The sequence below is a fragment of the Bubalus kerabau genome, chromosome 10 (genome assembly GCF_029407905.1).
Source record: "Bubalus kerabau isolate K-KA32 ecotype Philippines breed swamp buffalo chromosome 10, PCC_UOA_SB_1v2, whole genome shotgun sequence".
Classification (NCBI taxonomy): Eukaryota; Metazoa; Chordata; class Mammalia; order Artiodactyla; family Bovidae; genus Bubalus; species Bubalus kerabau.
Genome location: NC_073633.1, coordinates 72,157,071 through 72,177,055, shown reverse-complemented (window position 1 = coordinate 72,177,055; position 19,985 = coordinate 72,157,071). Strand labels below are relative to the sequence as shown.

The 19,985-nt window shown below is 45.5% G+C and overlaps 1 protein-coding gene across 4 annotated transcripts in view; it reads right to left on the bottom strand.

The window, feature by feature from the left end:
• SAMD4A (sterile alpha motif domain containing 4A) overlaps positions 1–19,985 on the bottom strand; it is a 227,237-nt gene that overhangs the window by 39,973 nt on the left and 167,279 nt on the right. For 3 of the 4 annotated variants that reach the window (XM_055538109.1, XM_055538112.1, XM_055538110.1), the window contains 3 exons: positions 15,411–15,674; positions 3,853–3,962; positions 1,580–1,666 (listed from right to left, as the gene is read on the bottom strand). In XM_055538109.1, the coding sequence (XP_055394084.1) occupies positions 1,580–1,666; positions 3,853–3,962; positions 15,411–15,674 (461 nt within the window). The remainder of the gene's footprint in view (positions 1–1,579; positions 1,667–3,852; positions 3,963–15,410; positions 15,675–19,985) is intronic. The other variant, XM_055538111.1, reaches the window with a different exon arrangement.

The window sequence follows — 19,985 nt, the reverse complement described above, 5'->3', positions numbered from 1 at the left end:
AGGTTCAGCTGGGCAGGTCACTTGTCATTTGTGATTCACTATAATTAAGAACAGGTCTTTCATCATGGAAGTACCCGTAAGTAGCCTCTGTCTATCCATGCAGAGGTTTTAAAAGCCACCTTCCTTACAAAGTTACAGATGCATATTCTATAACTATATATTACTTTGTATTTTATATGATATTCATTGGGCTTCCCTGGTGGCCCAGACAGTAAAGAATCTGCCCGCAGTGCAGGAGACCCGGGATCAATCCCAGGGTTGGGAAGATCCCCTGAAGAAGAGAATAGCAACCAACTCCAGTATTTTTGCCTGGAGAATCCCATGGACAGAGGAGCCTGGTGGGCTACAGTCCATGGAGTCTCAAAGAGTTGGACATGACTGAGCGACTAATTATTCATTAATATTCATTAAGCATAATTTTATATGTTGTATGTAAACATATACACACACAGATCTTTGTGAATAAGTTAAAAAATTTCCACTACACTGTTATGTTTATCTGCTCCAAAATTTGCTTTAGCCTCACCTGCCTTAGTTCTTTGATCCCTTTCAAAGGCACCCTGGGATTTCTAAAAGGGTTACAACTCAAGCTCTGCAAACAGCAAATACCTTCCCACCCACCACTCCCAACAGCAATGCACAAGGATCTCCCCACCAGGGCTGTGGCAGCACCAGCTTACAAGGTCTGTTCTTTTTTGGACCTTAAAAAAAAATAAGTCGCTCAGTTGTGTCCGACTCTCTGTGACCCCATGGACTGTAGCCTGCCAGGCTCCTCTGTCCATGGAATTCTTCAGACAAGAATACTGCAGTGGGTAGCTTTTGGACCTCAGATGAAGTCATAGAGCCACCATGTCCTAAAAATGACATTCACACTAGGTTGACATCCAGATACAAAGGCAAGAAGAAAACACACTTGGGCAGCAAACAAAAAGAGCAGATGAACAACAGATGAATTGCTTTTAACGATGGAATAAACGCTTTTTCAGCATTTTGCATTTTTGAGACAGCTCCTTTCAGAGTCACAGGGACCCATTCTGGTAAGTTAATGTCCGAAATTATTCTCTGGAGAGTCTAGTACGTCCATCCACCAAAAGATTGCGATCTCTCCGTGGAAGCCGGGGGTTAACCTGTGGGTGTCTGCCATGCTGTGGGCAGCTTTTCTCAAAGTCAGATCCTTCCCTGGGTGGACAGCGGGACTGAGGCTCATCTGTTTATTTCCTATACTGATGTGTCAAAATTTCAGCCTCTGATTGTGGGCTGAACACCTCCTTAATCACTACAGATGTATAAAAGGCAGAAATGAATGTATGTAAAACATTTCCTGAGAGCTACGGGAGGGCCAGTCTCCAGATGCCTGGACCCAAGGCTTAGATACACTTAAGCAGTCAGGCTCGGTAGAAGCGTGTATAACCAGGAGATGAACTTCAAAATCATTTCATTTTTTCTGACTTTGGTAAGGAAACAACCTGTTGCTCTCTGTAAGGCCTGCTGACGACACTTTCAACTGAGAATATAATTTCCCTTGACCCATTTTCCCACCATGAAGGTAGAAATGGCCCATCACCTGGTGATAACTTACCCTTTCCAAAGACTTCAGGAGATTTTGTCTCTCTTTGAGCTTCTGAATACTGATGACAATTTTGTGTCTTGCGCCTTTGGTAACATTCTGTAATGAAGTAAAAGTTAGATTTAAAAACATATTTTTAGGCATCAGCTTAGAGATTCTTGGAAGCTATATAGTACATTACTGTCTTCTTGGTTCCCGTGTGCGTACAGGTTAGTAAATAGACATTCGTCTCTCTCTTCAACATCCACTGTCATCAACCTCTTACTAAATGTTGTAACTCCTCAATATCCATTATCATCAAGCTCTTCTTACTAAATATTTTAACTCCAGCTGACCACACATGTGCTTGTGTCTTTTCCCTGTGACCTTTGGGAGAGCAAGAAACAGCCAATCATCCCACCCAGCATGAAATTTCTTCATAGTCTTCAAACATCATTTTTAAGTCATACACTCTTTTCTTGTGTCCAGGTTTTATCGTTTCAGTCCCTTCCAGTTTCCCCGAAGGTTCCAATCCCATATAGAGATATGCGTTGCTTTCTCAAAGCTTTTCTATGTTTACCCATCTCGAGGAGATATGAAATCCAGTTCAATTCTCATCCGGTGTCAGACAATACAGGCTGGTTTTTATCAGTCTGTAGGCCCTCCTGAGTCTCCACAAGGAAAATCAGAATAGAGAAGAACTTAAATCTGTAATAATGCAGTTCTCACTTCAGGTAGAAGATTGGGATTCACAGTTAGGATTATGGATTGTATCTTAATAAACTGTGTAGTGGCGAAGAGCCCTAAGATTCAGTTAAACATATGTTGACTAGAGAGACTGAAGATTTCCAAATAGAAGGTTCTTTCTCAAATCAGATCTGTAATATAAACTTCTGATGATTTTCTGCAAAGATTCATAAAATTTCCCTTAAAGGTGGAAAAGATGAAAACACCAGAGGTGTTGCCTTTACTGAGGAAAATTAAGACTCTAGTGACATCTAAATCCATCTTTAAGATGAAACACTGGGAGCATATTACTATTTAGCCTTGACTTTCAGTTCACGTGAATTTTTACTCTGAAAAGTTTGTGCCGGCCTCGGGCTTTGCCCTCTATGTCAATTATTTCTTGTTTTTTCCTCAAGTTGACCAAGTGATGACTGAAAATTTTTTTTTTTCAACTTTGACCCAAACACAAGAATGCTCTTAGAAGCAGTTCTCATCAATCCTGAGGATCTCAAGGAGCGATCGAGATAAAAAGCAGCGGGAGAAGCCTTAGGAAGTTGAAATTAGGGCTTTTCATTCTCTGAGAATGTGCAGTGACTTTGGGCTTTGTCTTACATCTCAATACTGGTATTCAGCCAGGCCTGCAAAGGTTAACTGCGGGTACTGAATATGCAATGGGAATTCAGGATCTGCTGGGAGGTCTGAGTCCAGACCAGCCATGCCCCAACCGGTACAATCTCTTCTTCCTGCAGGGGAAATACTATTAGCCCGTTCAGACCATTAATTCTCTCAAATCACCGCTCAAAGGAAACTGAGGTCAAGTTGAAAATGCAAATAGCATTTTAAACAAGGGAAACAAAGACATTGGTCAGATCTATTTGCTCAAGCACAGCAGGGTAGGAAACATGCTTAGTTTCAGGGGTTCTGTTGACTGGCCTGGCCTTCTGCATCCACAGAAGGAAGGAGGAACTTGCCCTTTTATGGCACACAGCAGGGGACTGCCATCTGAGACCTGGGGTAATGTTATTCAGTGTGGTTACAAAATATTTTGTATAACTTTCTCCGTTCGAATTAAGATCAGTCTGAATGTGTTTTTGAGCAACTTCTGGGGAAGCTCTGACTCAGGACCTGGTGCTTTTGTTTCCTAACTACTGGAAGTTAGCTGATTTGTGACTAAGATTGAAAAATTCACAACCAATCTGTCATCCTCCAACCCAGCACTGGCCAAGCAGACAGAGTGGGAGGGCAATGAAAACAAAAGCAGGGACACAGACTCTTGGAGGTCTTGGGCAATGCTGTTTCTTCTGATTCCTCCCTGGCACCCTAGCAGTGTACACCAGGTTATTTTTTTTTTTTCCATAACACTCTTACTCAGCCTCACTTGTCCTGTGGTTACCCATTTGTCTTCCATCTTGTACTAGACCCTGAAGGCAAGAACCCAGCCTTACCATGTGATGCTGGCCCGCACCTGGCAGTTCCTAGAACAAGGCAAGCTACTAGGTGGGTACAGGTATGGGGCCAGACAAGGTCTGCCTTAGACTTGAGTGCAAGGTTCCACCTGGGGCACCTTTCCGTGTACGTACCTGAGCCTCCAGCTGGCACTCAGTGAGGGCCATCATCTCCTCGTAGGTCATCTGGGAGAAGAGTGCGGCGTACTTGTGCAGGCGGAGGCTTTTTAACCAGGCTGGAACATCTGTGGTGCACGATGTGCAGGACATGAGGAGAGAAATTGAGAGGGAAAGAGAGGAGATGACCAGAGATGTGCGAAGAGAGAAAAGGAAAGAAGATGGTGGTCAGAGAAAAGAAAAGGGAAAAAAAAAAATCATCTGTACGTTACTCATTGTTTCATTTTGGCAGCTAAATTACCAACTTAGAAGGTTTGGTCTAGTTCTGATATTCCCACTGTTGGGCTCTCTTACTTTGTTTTATACCCGGGGGGGCCCCTGGGCTTCAGAGCACACAGAAATTCTTTAAAATTACATTTCAATTTGTGAGTATATAGGTGGTTTTCTGGGAGGAGGGTCATCCACAGCTTCTATAGGATTCTCAAAGGGCTTCATAACCCCCCAGATGGCAAGGATTCACTGCTTTAGTCAGACTACTTCATTGTTGGTTTAGAAAGAACTGACTTAGAATGTTAAACTACATACGATGATCTTTACCCTCGAGATAATTTCTTTCCAGGTTTAATGCAGATCCCCATATGCTGTTTCCACTGCTTTTACAGTGATAGGGAAAATAAAACAAGCAAACCAGGCAGGGGTGACCATGGGTGGAGTCCCTGTCATTAGCCTGATCATTCTTCTGCCTTCCTAGACCCTAGCGGGAATCAGGACATCTAGGACTCTAAACTACCACACAGTGTGGGTGTTGGGGAGGGGGGAGCTTTGCTGACCATTTCTTCAAGCTAAGGCATATATCTGAAATTGTCCTTGACCTTCTCCTTGAATGTCAACCCAATATCAGGACTTGAAGGTCCAAAGATTGCCTAGACTATGGAATAATGGGAATTCCAAAGCATATCTGAAATAAGTCTCATGTTTGGGATTCTACAATTAGGAAAATTAAATAATAACTGTATTGAAAATCCACAGGAGAATTATTACCTTTCTAAGTACAACCAAAACAAAGCACTTGCCCATATTTTTTTAAGCCAGGGTTTTTGAGCAATAGGATCTTTGAGAAGTCTCTAGAATCATCTTCCCCCATCCCTGACTTACTCTACAGATGACAAAATTAAGTCATTACACCTAGATCACAGGGCAAGTATGTGGTGAAATGGGGACTAGAGCCAGGTTGCCAGATTCCCAGGTTTTTCCTATACTGTATCATCTTTTGTAGAATGAGGACCAATAACCCATCAATGGGAAGGCTGAATAAACAGTAACTTAAAGTCCTCTGAAATGCTGAAGCACTGGGGAATTCAAGCTTTCTGTGAATTATTACCCATTACTAACCATGTTGATTTCAAGATACTGTCTATTGCTAAGTGCTTTATTCTGAGGTACTGACAGAGACCATAAACACTACAAAATTAGTAGGAACCTTCTAATTTTTTAATGTTTAAAGTAGTCAACTGGGATTAATTGAAGAGGCCTGGCCTACTCTGAAATCAGACCCTGCCTCCTGGGTGAACTGAATCTAGATTTAGGGAATGTAGGTATGGGATTACCACCTGAAACTCAAAAGATAAAGTGGGACAAAGTGGGTGGCCTGGTGAGGTTACTTTTTGATTTGCAGTAATACGAAGGCCAAAGAAGAGGAATTTCTGGAGAAACAAAATTGGATATCCAATGGCATTTTAAGAAAAGACTCAGTCAGTTCAGGCAAAAAATCACTGATTCTGTGCTTCGAGGCCCTTCATTCTACTATGACAAGTAGAGAGTCCCACTGGGACCATCACTAACCATAAAGAAACAGGGCTTCCCGAGATACACAGTACCAACCCCTTATATCCTCCTCAACTCAAACTGTGGCTGGATCAAGAGTGCAGGGCATTCGCTTCCCTCATGTGATATCCTGGAGCTCTTTGACTAGACTTGATTCTCCGCCATGTTTTTGTTGCTGCTGTAAAACAATGCTAATACTTCCAGGGAGTGGGCAACAAATAGATTGAGCTTCAGCTTTAGGCCACCAACATGTTACTGTTTGGTCATCGGGTTTCACGTTTGCTGTTTACATCTTTGAAAGGCCCCAAGCAGCTGTTCAGAAAACTCAGTGATCACGATTCAAAGAAGTCTGGGTAACCCAATGCCACACTTGGGTACAATCTGTCACAAAAGAGTATGGAGCAACTTCATGGGCTACATTGTCACTGGATGCCCTACAACTTAATTATGCAAAATCCACTGATGATAAGACAAATAGAATCCTGAGCTACTAAGTCATGTTGCAAACTGGTTGCTATATAAGCCAAGACGACAATATGGTGTTTTAAGAGTTGGGAAGAGTGGGGTACAAATCTAGGTGTGGCAAATCTCAGTCCAATCAGTGCTCATTTCTTTCTAGAAAACTATTTTGACAACTAGAATTTTCCTGGTTAGAGGGATGAAGAGCCTGCCTCACTCATTTAATCAAAATATAGGTCACTGGGAATCATTTTCCTAGAAAATGATTCAGAACATGGTGAGTTAGACCTTCCTGAAGAGTTATTCCTGGATTTGTTCCAAGGAAATGCAAGCTCTTCTTGGCCATATGTCCTTTGGGCAGGCATGCTAACCTTCTTCTAGAGGGTCAGTTCCTAGTTCAGTGCTGTGTGCCCTCTCCTCCTACAGCGTGAACTGATGAACAAAGAAGAGGAAATTCCAGCTCTTAAGAACGTAGCCTACTAACCTCTGCTCCCCACCCCACCCCCCGACTCTGGTTGGTGGTGAGGCACCTTCCTTTTCCAGGGATTAAAACAAAACTCCATTAAGAGAGAAACAAACCAGAGAACTGAGTGCCTTGACTATTTCACTCCTCTGAAGCCAGGAATTCCAATGACTTGGGAGGCTAGATTCCGTAAGATGTCGGCCAGGGACAAACTCTAAAAGCTCAGGTCCTGTCCCACGGTCCAGATGCTACACGGTTGGATGCAAAGCTGAGAACCAGCTAACTTAATCCCAGACCTTCTTTTCTTATTCTGCAAAGCTGTGGCTATGGCTGGAGGACATGTACAAATAGGGGTGTTTCCTGGAATGGTGGATACGTGATTGAAAGCATGCATGCCTCTGGGCTCCTGCCTCTGGCTGGCACACAGTCGTTTAGCTTCATCTGGGCTGTTTCTGATGGACAAGCCAATGGACAAGCCAATTCTCTTATGCAGTGTGAGAAAGATAAAGATGCTTTTACTATATGCTGACTTCCTTGCCAAGTCTGGACATCCTGATATCTGCTCATTCAACGTTTACTAAATGCCTGTTATAGGGGCCAGGCATGTCCCTGCCATCAAGGAGTTTTTAATCCAAAAAGAAAGGCTAACTTACAAAAAAAAAAGTATGAAAATTGCAAGACAAGTGCTAACTCTACTCAAAGTTCTGGGGGATGGGCACAGAATGACGGGCGTTTGGGCTGGCCTTGGGGAGTGAGGGGTAGCTTCACAGAAGCATTAGTCCTGGACTCACTGGGCAGACCATAACGAGGAAGCCGTCTCAGGAAGCAGGAGCAGTGCATAAGTGAAGCTGAGATCCGAGAGAGCATTCCAGGCCAAGCAAAGCTTAGGTGAATGCTAGAAAAGAGCTTAGACACCAGGCAGGACAGACAGGCAGGGGCCAGATGACTCGGATTTGTAACGCCAAAACTATGAAAGTTGACCTATGCTTGGGTGATGGAGGAACTGCTGAAATCCGAGCAATAGAGGCACAATAAGATGCGTATGTGAGATCTGGGAAGGCTGTTGATGTCAAGGCAGGGCTGGAGAATGTGGGAGTGGACATCAGGGGATAAATCCAAGCCCTCTGAGACGGCTGGGGAGGGCAGTGGAGAAGGAAAAGTGTAAATCCACAGCCCTTGAATATCAAGGAAGAACAGGGAGTGAGGGAGAGAAAGGAGCCTAAGACAGTTCCTGAGTCAGGTTTGGTGGGAAAGTACAGGGGAGCAGCTGGTCTGGGGTGAGAGGAGAGAGATGGGGAATGCCACGCTAGGTCAGCAGAGGGTCATCCTTCGAGCCATCCAGATGGAGACGACAACTGATCAAGGTATCTGAAGAGGAGGCTGTGCTGGGAGCCACTTCCCTCATCAGTAGCACATGGCAGTTGCTTCAGCCACAGACGTGGGTGAGACCCTCAGGGAAGAAGAGAGAGCCCAGGGGAAGCCCGGGAAGCACTGGGCCCTTAGAGGAAGGTGTGGGAAGAAAAGCCCGTGAAGGAAACTGACAAGAGAAGGGCAAAGGGAAGGAGAATTCTGGGAGAAAATGGCACCATCCATTTGCAGACCACCGTGCCACAGGGTCCACCTTTATGAAGCTCCTCTAGATGTTGCTGCCGTCCATAGTGGTTTATCTTCTCTGGGCCATTTTTGATAATAGTACTTCACCTATCTTTCATACGCTCTCTCTACCTCTTGGTCTTCACCAGTGGGATCAAGTTTCCAATTACACTGATTTCTGTTTACCTTTTAGAGTTTGTATAAATCAGCCACAGAGAGGCTTTGTGGTGCACACAACAGCTTATACAGAATCTGGGCTGCTTTGCTCAAATACCTCCTGCTGGAATACTATTCAAGTCAACAGGCTGGTGCAGTACGTATCCAACAAACAAGGAGACCCAGCAAGAGAGAAAGATGGAAGTGATACTGCAGAAGAACCCACTATGGGGAGCAATATAAAAGGCAGGGAGTAAGGCATCCCTGGAAAAGAGAACCATGAACCATCACACCCTCATTTTCCATAAGAAGCTTCACTGTGGTCCTGGAAACTGCAATGGAAGAGCAGCTCCCATTGGCCACAGAAAGCCAGGCTAATTGCAAACTCCCTCCTTCTCTCCAAGACCTGACTGCATCCTTGGTCTTTGAGGGAGATAATTCTTCAGTGTTGAAGTCAGAAGGAAAACACATCTTTCAAAAATGAAGAACAGAAGTCTAGCAGCACTGGCAAGATAATTAGAGCCCGCATGTATTTTTGACTAGAGCAGAATGAATAATCCTACTCTGTTCCAGTAGTAGGAGGTTAGTCGCTTAGTCGTGCCTGACTCTTTGTGACCCCATGGACTGTAGCTAACCAGGCTCCTCTGTCCATGGAAATCTCCAAGCAAGAATACTGGAGTGGGTAGCCATCCCTTGCTCCACAAATCTTTCTGACCCAGGGATTGAACCCAGGTCTCTTGCATTGCATGCAGATTCTTTACTGTTTGGGTTACGAGGGAAGCCATATTCTGTTCCAGGCTCTGAGCAAAAAAAAGAAGGCTCCTTGGTCTCTGGTCCCTGTGAAGCTGAGAGGGGGCTACACCATCCTGGACATGTTCATGGTGGCTTCTGGCTTCCATGCTGGTGGGGAGCACGTGTGGGTCTTGGAAGGCAAAGAGATGGCTGAGTTTGGGTAGAATAACCACTTTGAAGGGTTAGGTACAAAGAGAGGGTCTCACTTTTTCGCAGTTTCCATTGGCTATGACATTCATAAGTGGTGTTCTACTCTCAGCCTGCTTTGCATCAGTTGCGGTTGCGTTCCACCTTGAAAGCTATGCTTGAAGTACTTCAGCAGAAGACACACATTTGGTAAGGAATAGTGGTATTCTCATGACTGTTAGAATTTGGGGGAATCCTGGGGATTTGCTTTTCAAAGACATCAGGGCTTCCCAGCATATCTGAGAAGAGGGAGCACAAGTCTGAGCCCATTAGGACCTAACCACAAAGGTCGTATGCTGGCATTTGGAAATAAAGTGAAGTAAATTTACTAAATCCTGGCCTTTAAGTTAGATGAATTCAAGACAGCGTCTAGAAAGTCAGCTTTCAGAAAATAGTAACTTGTTCCCATGACAGCAGTGCTGAAAAGTGTCCCAGCCACACACGGGGCTATGTCACTCCCTCTCTGTCACTCACACCCTTATGACCCTCAGAAACTGGATTCACAACCTTTCTTATAAAGGTTCCTGACGGGTTCCTTTGTCTTACAAAAATCACACTTCTCAATATATATTTTTGTCTAATCTCATTCTAAGACAGGCAGAAGTTCAAAGTTCTACATTTCAAAAATAACTCAAAACCCCAAAGGAGCTATTTCAGAATAGGCAATATATTTCCTTTGCTATGGAGAAAAAATATAAGTTTCATTGAAGAAAGATTCTTTAGAAAAGAAAAACGGAGCCTATTTTCAGAGTCACTGGCCCCCTCCACTCTTAACTGCTATGTTTCTATCAAGGTTACTGGAACCAAAGCTTTCCACTTTACCTTTATCATGTCCATATACAAACAATGTAAGTTTCAATTACCCCTATATTTTTATACTAACAAAATGCCATGCCTCCTAAGTACACCAGCCAGTGTTAATTTGTAATGGTGAGGCTGAAGCTCACATCAAGAGAAGCAGACCCCATCCCCCACCTCTACCCCTCTCACACATTGACAACGGCAATGAGAGAATCTTGGAGCTTCTAGGGAGCCTAAATCTTTCTTTTTGGCTGTACCAAATGGCATATGGGACCTTAGTTCCCTGACTGTGGATCAAATCTGCACCCCACAGGACTGGAAGTGCAGAGTCTTAACCACTGGACCACCAGGGAAGTCCATTAGAAGCCTAAATCTATGGGACTTAGCCAGAAGTCCTAAATCTACTTCACTAGTCTAAATCTACTTCGCTAGCCAGAAGCCTAGTGAATCCCCCACGTGAACTACACACAGGGAGGCAGAATGCTTAAACTGTGCAGGGGAGGAGAGGAGCTGGGGCTCTTGGAGAGACTGGGCCAGGGGACAGCATGATGCAGCGTGGCCCTGGTTGGCACGCCTCCACTGGACTCTTCCACAGGTGCCCAACTCAGGCTGCTCCACTCCATCCCCTCAGCCTGTTTCTTTTTCCTATTAACTATTTGCTATTGATGATACCATGGGCTAACCAGATGTCCCAGGCAAAAAGCTGGGCATCGTCCTCAATTCCTCCCGCTCTATCCATCCCTGTCTACGTTCAATCAGCGCCATTCAATTCAGACCTCTCTCTATATCTTATTGAAGACCCCACGAACACACTCCTTTTGTCTCCTCTGCTCGGCTTGGTCCAAATTCATTTTTCTCCTTGGTTATCGAAAACCCCCCCACCTTTCAGTTGGCCTCCAAATCCAGACTTCCCTCCCCATCCTCTACCTTGATACAACTCCCACTCTTCCTTTCAGGTCCTATTTCTAACATGTATATCTGAACAGGTCATTTCTGCTGCTACATTCCTTCAATGTCAGGATAAAAGCTCCAAGCTTTTGCAAAGCCTAGCATCTGGCTTTTCCCTCTCCCAAGATTGTGTTCCCATGTGCCCTCAAGCCATCAGATGATGCACTTGGTCAAGCTGTCTCATAACCACACTTTCAGGCATACTGTTCCCTCTGCACAGAATGCCCTTCCCTCACCTTATGTATTTGGCTAATCTGTAATCCTGCTCCCAGCTGAGGCTCCAGGCCTCTCCCCCTCCAGGAACTTTCCTTGACTCCCCTCCACCTGAATCAGGGCCCTCCTTGCTGCCTGCCTCAATCCACGGCGAGCCTCCGAGACAAAATATTTGCACAGCTGTGCACATGCATTGGACCCCTCACATTATAGTGAGTCCCTTGAGGCAGGAACCACCTTCTTCGCCTCTGTCTCTCCAATAATAGTCCAAAGCCTCTCTCAGCAAGTGCTCAAGAAAGGCAGCTGACTTGATGAGGACAAAAATGAAACCTGTTAACCAGCCTTTCTTCCTTGTCTCTTTTTCCATTGAACAGTCACATCGCTCAGCAACAGCCCTGGACTTCAAAGTCTCTAGGTGTTGGGTTTACACAAAATTTCTAAAGATATGATGCTAACAGGAGGGGCACATGTGCTTCTTCCATCAGTGAAATTCTCCATTTCATTTTCTTGGAAGGGTGTGGTTTTTTCCCCCTTCTTGGCCACCTGAAGGCTTTGTGTGAGGGAAGGGTAGAGAGCACGTTAGATTCATGTGATACACAGGAAGAGAAGAACATAATTGAGTATCAACCTAGAATCAAGAATCTTTCCCCTGAGATAAGTAAGTCACAATCAAGTTTTCACAAAGGATAAGGAGAACTGAATTTAGAAACCACAATCAGCGTATTCAGTCCAAACATGTATAACCAGCAGCCTCTGTGAGGCATGTTAAAGGGGAAACTTTTATATTCCCATTCAGAGTTCCACTTCTGTTCATTAATTTCTAGTTGAGTAGCTGATCCCATGGTTCCCTGAGCCTGAGATATTAGTCTGAGATCCCTACTGCCAGGGACATCCACTCTGTGCCTTGGAGCTGACTTAAACCTTCAGGAAGGCTGTTCACTATAAAAGGAAAAACAAAGCAAAGCGGGCAGATGATGTTAATCCTCTGAGAGCAGGAGCTGATCTACTTGTGAGAGAACTTAGTGACAAACCCTGGCAGGGAACGCTGACACCAAGACAAAAAGAGGGATGGATGTTTCTGAAAAAATAAAAAGAGAAGGAATGCTGGGCCCTGAGCTGTATTTCCCACTCCTGACCCAAGAGGCACATTCCTAAGGGACAGTGTGTAGCCAAACCTGGCTCATCTGTCTGGATGGAAAGGAAGGCTAAGATGAACACAGCGTTTCAGCAAGGTATGCACAGCTGCTGGCAAGAAAGATGAATTCACACTAAATTAAGCTCAATTACAGGAATTTTTGTTCTTTTCCCAAGGTGTGGGGTGAGGGCTGACATGCATCCCCTAGAGATTTGGAACTCCTCCAGATTCTACTACAGATTCCATGTTGTTCTCGTAAGCTGGGCGTTTAAAGAGTAGGAAAATAGCAATCAGATGATGGCATCCTGAGATGGACCAGAATGGGGCTTTAAAATGCCGGCACTCCTGCCAAAGGGCCCGGTCACAGAAAGGAAGAGACGAGGATCCAAGAGGAAGAGCTGGCTCTCTTTAAAGGCACTTCATTTGATTTCAGATTTCATTTCTCAGAAAAATACAAATTAATTTGGAAATTGAACCCGACGTCTGCTCTGGGACAGGGGAATTGAATGACATACTCTTAGGGTAGGCTGTAAGGGCTGCTTCTGTGCTCTCCTGGGAGGCCATTCTGAGCAGCATCTGGTGGCAGGAGTCCCCAGGGGGGTGGCCTTCGAGGGAAGATGGCACCAGGTGTGGTGGGGAGGGGCATTCGTGGGGCACAAACACTGGCCCCAACCCTCTGGGATGATGCTGTTTTCAGGTGTGGACGTTTCTACAGCTTGACTTATCAGTGGAACTGCAAATACACTTTTTCCATACATAGAACGTTTCATCTTTTATCATGTTCCTTCAAATAGGTGTTTATATTTAATTTGCTAAGAACTTTATCCTGTGAATCCCACGCAATTTTTTGGGACAAGGACAGTTCAGTAAGTCAGCAGAAGGTGGATATACACAGAAGAGCGTCCTCTGTTTAGTCCCATCACCAAATAGCACGTTTCTGACCACACGTCTTGAGCCTATGAAGAAAATCTTGGATGTAAAGTCTTGTCTGCATCACCTTCTGATCAAAGAAGCTCTGAAGGGACAATTTGCACCAGTTTTAAAGGCAGGAATCGAAGAAGCTGATACGTGGGAAGTTCCTTGAACTTTGGAATATTTTGGCTCTCACTCTTAAACAGGGATAGGACATCGATTCCATCTTTCTCTCCTTCATGTGAATAGTGACTTTCTCATCTCCAAAAGTCAGCATGCAATGGGCAAACCTTCACCTGCTCTGAGAGAATGTCTAAAGTATACAGAGGGCTTCAGAATAAAACACAAATAATGAAAGATAACAGAGAAAAGACAGGCAAAGGAAAAAAGAAAGAAAAGATAATGAAGCTCCTGTAAGCAGACGGTGAACCCAGTGTCCTGGGGAACAAGGACTTCCCACAAGACCCTCTAAGCCCTTCAACAGGAAGGCCAGGCCTCCTTCCCATGGTTACCAGTTAGAACCTCACATCCACTGTCTTGGAAACCATTCGTCCAGACACCCCACTTGTCCAGACACTCAACTTCACTTGGAAAGAAGCAAGTCCAGAGAAACACTGGCTCCACCCTTCTTGGTCCAAGCATGGCTGAGCCATCCCTGCTCCCCATGCCCTGGGGCCCAGCAGCTGGAGCACAGAACTCAAAAATAGGTTTTGGGAGGTCTCCAAAATTATGACACAGTCCCCTGAAAACTATGAAAGAGATATAAAAGAGGACACACATCCCCTCCCTGCCAAAAGGGGCCATTGCTTCTGAGGCCTGTTAAACACCTTTGAATGACCCATTTGTATCACCTGAGAGAGGAAAATAACAAGACGAGTCCCAACCACTCTGGACACTCAGCACAGCATCCATCACGGATGGCGCTAGGATGAGAGGATGCTGGCCTGAGCGGCTGGGAGGGACGGATGCTCCAGGAAAGTGGCTTCACACCAGGTTCATTTCCCCTGGTTGACAGGCTCCATTTTCAGCCTCAGGCTCACTTACAACCAGCACCCGGCGAGTAGTGGGCATCTCTCTGTGCCACACTTCTGTGGTGGGGAGGGGGCTCAGTCCCCAGCCTCCTGTGTCAACACTAATCCTTCTCAAGGGAAAGATCAGAAACAGCACAACCTCAGGATTGTGTACACCAAAAATGAGGGCGCTCTCAGAGCCTCCTGTCAGCATCGTAGTCCCAGGGGCACGACTAGCTCTTGTTTCTCGATCTAAAATTGTTATTAGTGTGTCTCTGATGAGCATCTTTCCCTGAGGCCTTTCCAGCCCTTGAAAAACTTGCATCTAAAAATACAGAATGTGTGTATCCTCTTTGAACCTACCATGGATAATTTGGAAATCTCTATCTCTCGATGAATATCTTTAGAAGAGGAGAGATTTACAGGGCAATGTAGGAACATTTATTGATGCTGCACAAAAGGCCTTTATCACCTGTATGCAAATGCGTTATCAGCCTTAAAACACTGTCAGCAAGTCTCAGTGTTATTTTTTTCACATTCCTTCAACAGATGCAGAGAAAAGGGTTTGCAGGTTTCTCTGGATATCAAAGGGAAAGGGAGAGAGGAAAGGAGGCACCAGTACGATTCTACACTAAGAGAGATTTTAAAAAAAGATCCTGTGGTTTGTTTTGCTAAATTATTGACGATTCCCTGGCCAGAGCAGAGAGGTAGAAGGCTGGAGCAGATCAACGTCTGTACAGACAGGGCAGACCAAGGAACGGATGTGCAAACAGTAGATGCTATCGCCGCCAGCTGTGACTCATTTAATTGTCTGCAAGTCACTGCATTCAGAAAAAAAAATAAAAAGGAAAAAGGAAGGCGTTGACCTCTCCTGCTCTTCCCAGGTTTTGGCAAGCAGCCCTGGAAGGGGAATCCGAGCCCTTTCCGCCACGGTCAACCCCAGAGCTCGGCAAGGGAGGGGCCTCCCATCAGCCCGGGGAGGGGCGGGCTCCTTCCTCCTGGCTGACTACCTCTCTCCTCACCCTTCTGACTCCAAATCAAGGGAGGGGCTCTGTTGCCGGTGGTTTCTCGTTTTGTCACTCACCTTTCATACCACTACCTTCTTCTTGGAATGTGTTACGAGCAGTGGTCTGATCTTCTAAGTGTTCACTCCCACCACTTCCTGAAGAGGCTACACTGCTTTGTGGAGACAGGGGGGCATGATCGGATGGGAGGCACTGGGGTCCTCTAGCTCGTAAGTCCTCATGAGACATCCATCCATGTCCTAGAGGCTGGTTTGGCACATTCATGGGTGGGGTAAGGGACACAGATCGTTTCAAAGGGCTGTGGTGTGCCTGGCCTGAGAGAACTGGAAAAAAACAAAAATAAAATGAAATAGGTTATTCCCCCACCTTTAGCCTGGGCCACAGAAGAACCCACAGTACCTCTTAACCCTGAGAGATGGCGCTGTCTGATCGCTGCACCCGGGGTCATGGGGTGGCTCTCCCTTTGGGGTGGTTAAAAAGGATGCTGTCTGTACCTTTGGGTGAGTTGGGCTCTCTAAGGAGGCTACACCATAAGGCCCACACTTGTGACCTTCACCTCTATAGGTCGGGATCTGTTTTCAGTTCTAACTGTAGAAATCAGGATTCGGAGCAGTAGACCCAAAAATCAGGTAAGGATTGACAGCCTGGCAAAGTAGCGATCTGCCAAGATGGAAAAGAACATGTCCTGGCCAGTTTTTTTTGGTGGGGCAGGGAGGGGGGGACCACACAAAACTGGACATGACCCATGTCATTACGGTGGACTTGCTGGAAGGGGAGGGCAGACCACTCATCGTTGGCAATCTTGGCTGGGCTGAACTAGCAGAAGTGGACTAGTCAGTCCTTCCAACCAGGAATCAGGGGAGCTGTCACCTCTGAAAGGGGTGCAGGCACAACAAGGGCCCTGAGACTAACAGGGACCTCAGGGTATGGGACACGGCAGCCGTGTGTGAAAGGGCCAATTCTCTCCCTTGGCTTCGCAGGTTAATGCCAGACTTTACATGAGAACACTTCCAGGTAACAAGGCTTTCATTCAGAAGCCAGTGGGGCGCTCTCCGTAAGCCGGGAACAGTTTTCTCCAGCATGTGCAGCCCTTCCGCACAGCGGGCAACATCTGTGTAGCCCCCATTTTTAATTTCTTTTCCAGAAAACCAGGAAAAAGCAACAAAACTCACATATAACTAGCCAAATTAAATTGAGGTCATTCAAGGGAGGGATTTAACCAAAATCAACGCTGAGGGAGCCGACGTTACCCTTGGTTGGTTTTTCTGGGTGTGTAAAGTGACAGCTTTACAAAATAAGTCTATTCATAACTTTCTCTCTGTGCTGGCCCCTGACAGGTCCAGTTTATTTTGACTGCTGCAGTGCTAACATGGAATCGAGCCACATGCATTTTTAAACATTTTTCAGGGAAGCCATTAAGTTCCATGTAGGGCTCTATCCCCTCCAATGAGGTATGATATTTACTCTCCCAAGTCCGGACTAGCACTGCTTTGCTGGCATTAATCCTTCTCTGTTTTTTAGCCAGCAGACTTGACATCCCAGTGTGAGAAGTTCTGCTTTCTGTTAAATTGCATTTCTGGTGGGGCAGAATCCACATAAAGTCGTGAACAGCAGGCTTTCTTGCCCCCACTTAAAAACATAAAGACCAGAGCCAAAGGCCGAGCGTTTGCAACAAGTGTGTTTGAGTCAGTAGTGGTGTGGGGAGGCCGCTCATGGTCAGTTGGCATTAACCAGGCCGGAGAGCAATGGAGTTCACACCCCTGCTGTCCATATTTCTGTTTGGCTTCATGTTGCCCGAAGCGCAGCCTTGTGTGTGAAAGAAGGGCCAGAAACTTCTTTATTAACAAAAAAAGGGAGGGAAAAAAGGGAGCTGCCAATTTTACTATCTGTAACCTGAGAAACTGGGTAGATTCTATCAAAGGCAAGGGATTATCATCTAACTTAAAAATATGCAAAGGGAACATTTTTTATTTTTTGGATTCTAACAGGCTAAAACAGCTTGCATTTCCACTGAATAGACTAAGGAAGAAACTCTTTAAAAAGGCTCCCTGCAAAATGCATTGCTACCTGGTTGGATCCGAATTAGCAAGAGAAAAAGAAAAAAAATAATAAAAAAAGCAGAATAAGAAAAAAAAAATAAAAAGGAAGCAGCAGCAAAAATGAAGAGAGAAGCCAATAGGAAGAAAAGCCAGACATCCAGAAAATTCATTTCATGCCTGTCTAAGTATTTATACAAAATTGAGCAGACTTGTTCAGGGCTGCCCCAAGTGATGGGACTTTCCAGCTTAGACGTCTTTGCTTCCTGGTACCTCTGCAACCATTTCAGAATATCTGGTGGGTGCTCTGAATGGCGCTAGCCAGGTGGGCCCAGAGTGGAAGGGGGGGCTCCTCTTCACAGCCAGGATTAGAGTGAGCCCCAAACCATAAAAGCAGGGCTTTCCCAAAGAGACACACACCCAAAACTGATGGAACCCTTAGCACCCTACTTGGTTACAGGCAATAACAAATCCATCACCATGAGTGTGATAACACTGCTAAGAGAGTCCACATCCTTGGATGCAGCGAACAATACCACACACAGGTAGCAGTTAGATGAAGCCAATTTGCTTCTTTCCACCAAAAGTTTTCTTAAAATTCATGTTAGCTCCTCACTGATGAGCATCCTTGTGGAGGCTGTCAGTGAATTCCAGGGAATTCACTAGATGTTTACCTAACTTGCTGGGACTTATAGGGATTCATTCATAAAAACCTAGACCCATATCCTCATATGCCCCTGGCTTGACTGAGGTCATAGGGGATATGGCATGAATTTGGTCTCTGCCTCTTGGGCTTCCCTTGTGGCTCAGCTGGTAAAGAATCTGCCCACAATGCGGGAGACCTGGGTTCGATCCCTCAGTTGGGAAGATGCCCTGGAGAAGGAATTCTCCAGTATTCTGGCCTGAAGAATTTCATGGACTGCATAGTTCATGGGTTCGCAAAGAGTCAGACACGACTGAGTGACTTACACTCTAACAAAAATCAGTTATAACTGAGGTACCAGGGCTTTTCCCCAGGGACTCTCTACCTAAGGCCTCACTGGGTCTGTATCAGAAAGACTCCGATAGCTGGCACCAAAGTCAGAAATGTCCCCTTAGGAGTGAACCTGCCGTAGCAACAAGCAAAATGTCTCCCACTAAGCTTCTGCTTTGCAGAGAGGGACAAGGATTTAGAGTCAGGGGTGACACACACTGACATGAAAGCCAAGTTGTGCATGGCAAATGCCTCATTTCTCCAAAGGGGACTGAGGCCTTTGGGAAGGAGGCTGGAGCAGGTGACAGGTGACCTAACCATGGGGGCACTTTGGGGTGAAGACAGATCTTTTGGTGGAGCAAATAGTGACCATAAAGCCAAATTTGGTGTTACTTCATGTGCTGGGGGCCTTTGTTTGCCATAAATTAGCAGAGGAAAGAATAAATGCAGTGGACAGAGAGAGTGTAAGACCACAGACTGCACAGCGGTGGATGAATGAGGCGGTCAAGGGCAGATGGTGCATGGCTGTCCCGTCGCTCCATTTTCTTTTTGACCAAAAATATTCATCTGAAGTGGTGTTACATAGAGGAAGAATGGATATTCAGGTGAAAATAAATGAATAAAAGTCCTTTTCCTACAAGTAGAGAGGGGAGAGCAGGGAAGCCAGGCTTCTGAGAAGCTTTTCACACTGTGTTAGTCTCCCCAGAATAACTGGCTAGAGGCGTGCCTTCTGAATGTTCTCAGCAGCTGACCGCTGCGTGGCAGACAACAGCACACGCTCCATTCAGACTTAAGCTGCCCCAGAGTAATATTCAAATGCTGCCGAAATAAGCACAACTTGAAAAAAAACCTCACTGCAGATTAGAAGTTGGCAAGTTCCAGCAGAATTGAGGTCCTGAATTTGTAACTTCATAATAATGAAGGTTGGGGGGACAGCATATTTCAGGGGGAAGGGATTCATTCTGATAATTGCCCAGGGGGGCAACACTGTAACCCTTGCTCTTGAAAAAACTGAAGCTAAGCCTTAATAGTATGTAGAGTATAGTGTCTATATCCCTTATATTTTTAGGAATCGCTACAAGAAATTTCAGGTATGTACACTTATATGTGGGGCTTCCCTGGTAGCTCATCTGGTAAAGAATCCACCTGCAATGCAGGAGACCCCGGTTCGATTTCTAGGTGGGGAAGATCCCCTGGAGGAGGGATAGGCTGGGATAGGTTACCCAGTCCAGCTTTCATGGGCTTCCCTGGTGGCGCAGATATCTGCCTGCAATGCGGGAGACCTGGGTTCAATCCCTGGGTTGGGAGGATTCCCCTGGAGGAGGGCATGGCAACCCACTCCAGTATTCTTGCCTGGAGACTCCTCATGGACAGAGGAGCCTGGCAGGCTACAGTTCATGGGGTCACAAAGGCTCGGACACAACTGAGCGACTAAGCACAGCACAGCACACTTATATATGTACGTACATATGTATGAGTACATATGATAATAGGGTACTGTAGTATTTGTAACATTTATAAATTCAAGTGAACTACAAATAAATAACAAATACTGAGCAAGTCTAGTTGAAATATGGGAAAAGTAGCTAAAAATAATCTTGTTCCAGCAGTGCAGCAGCATGATG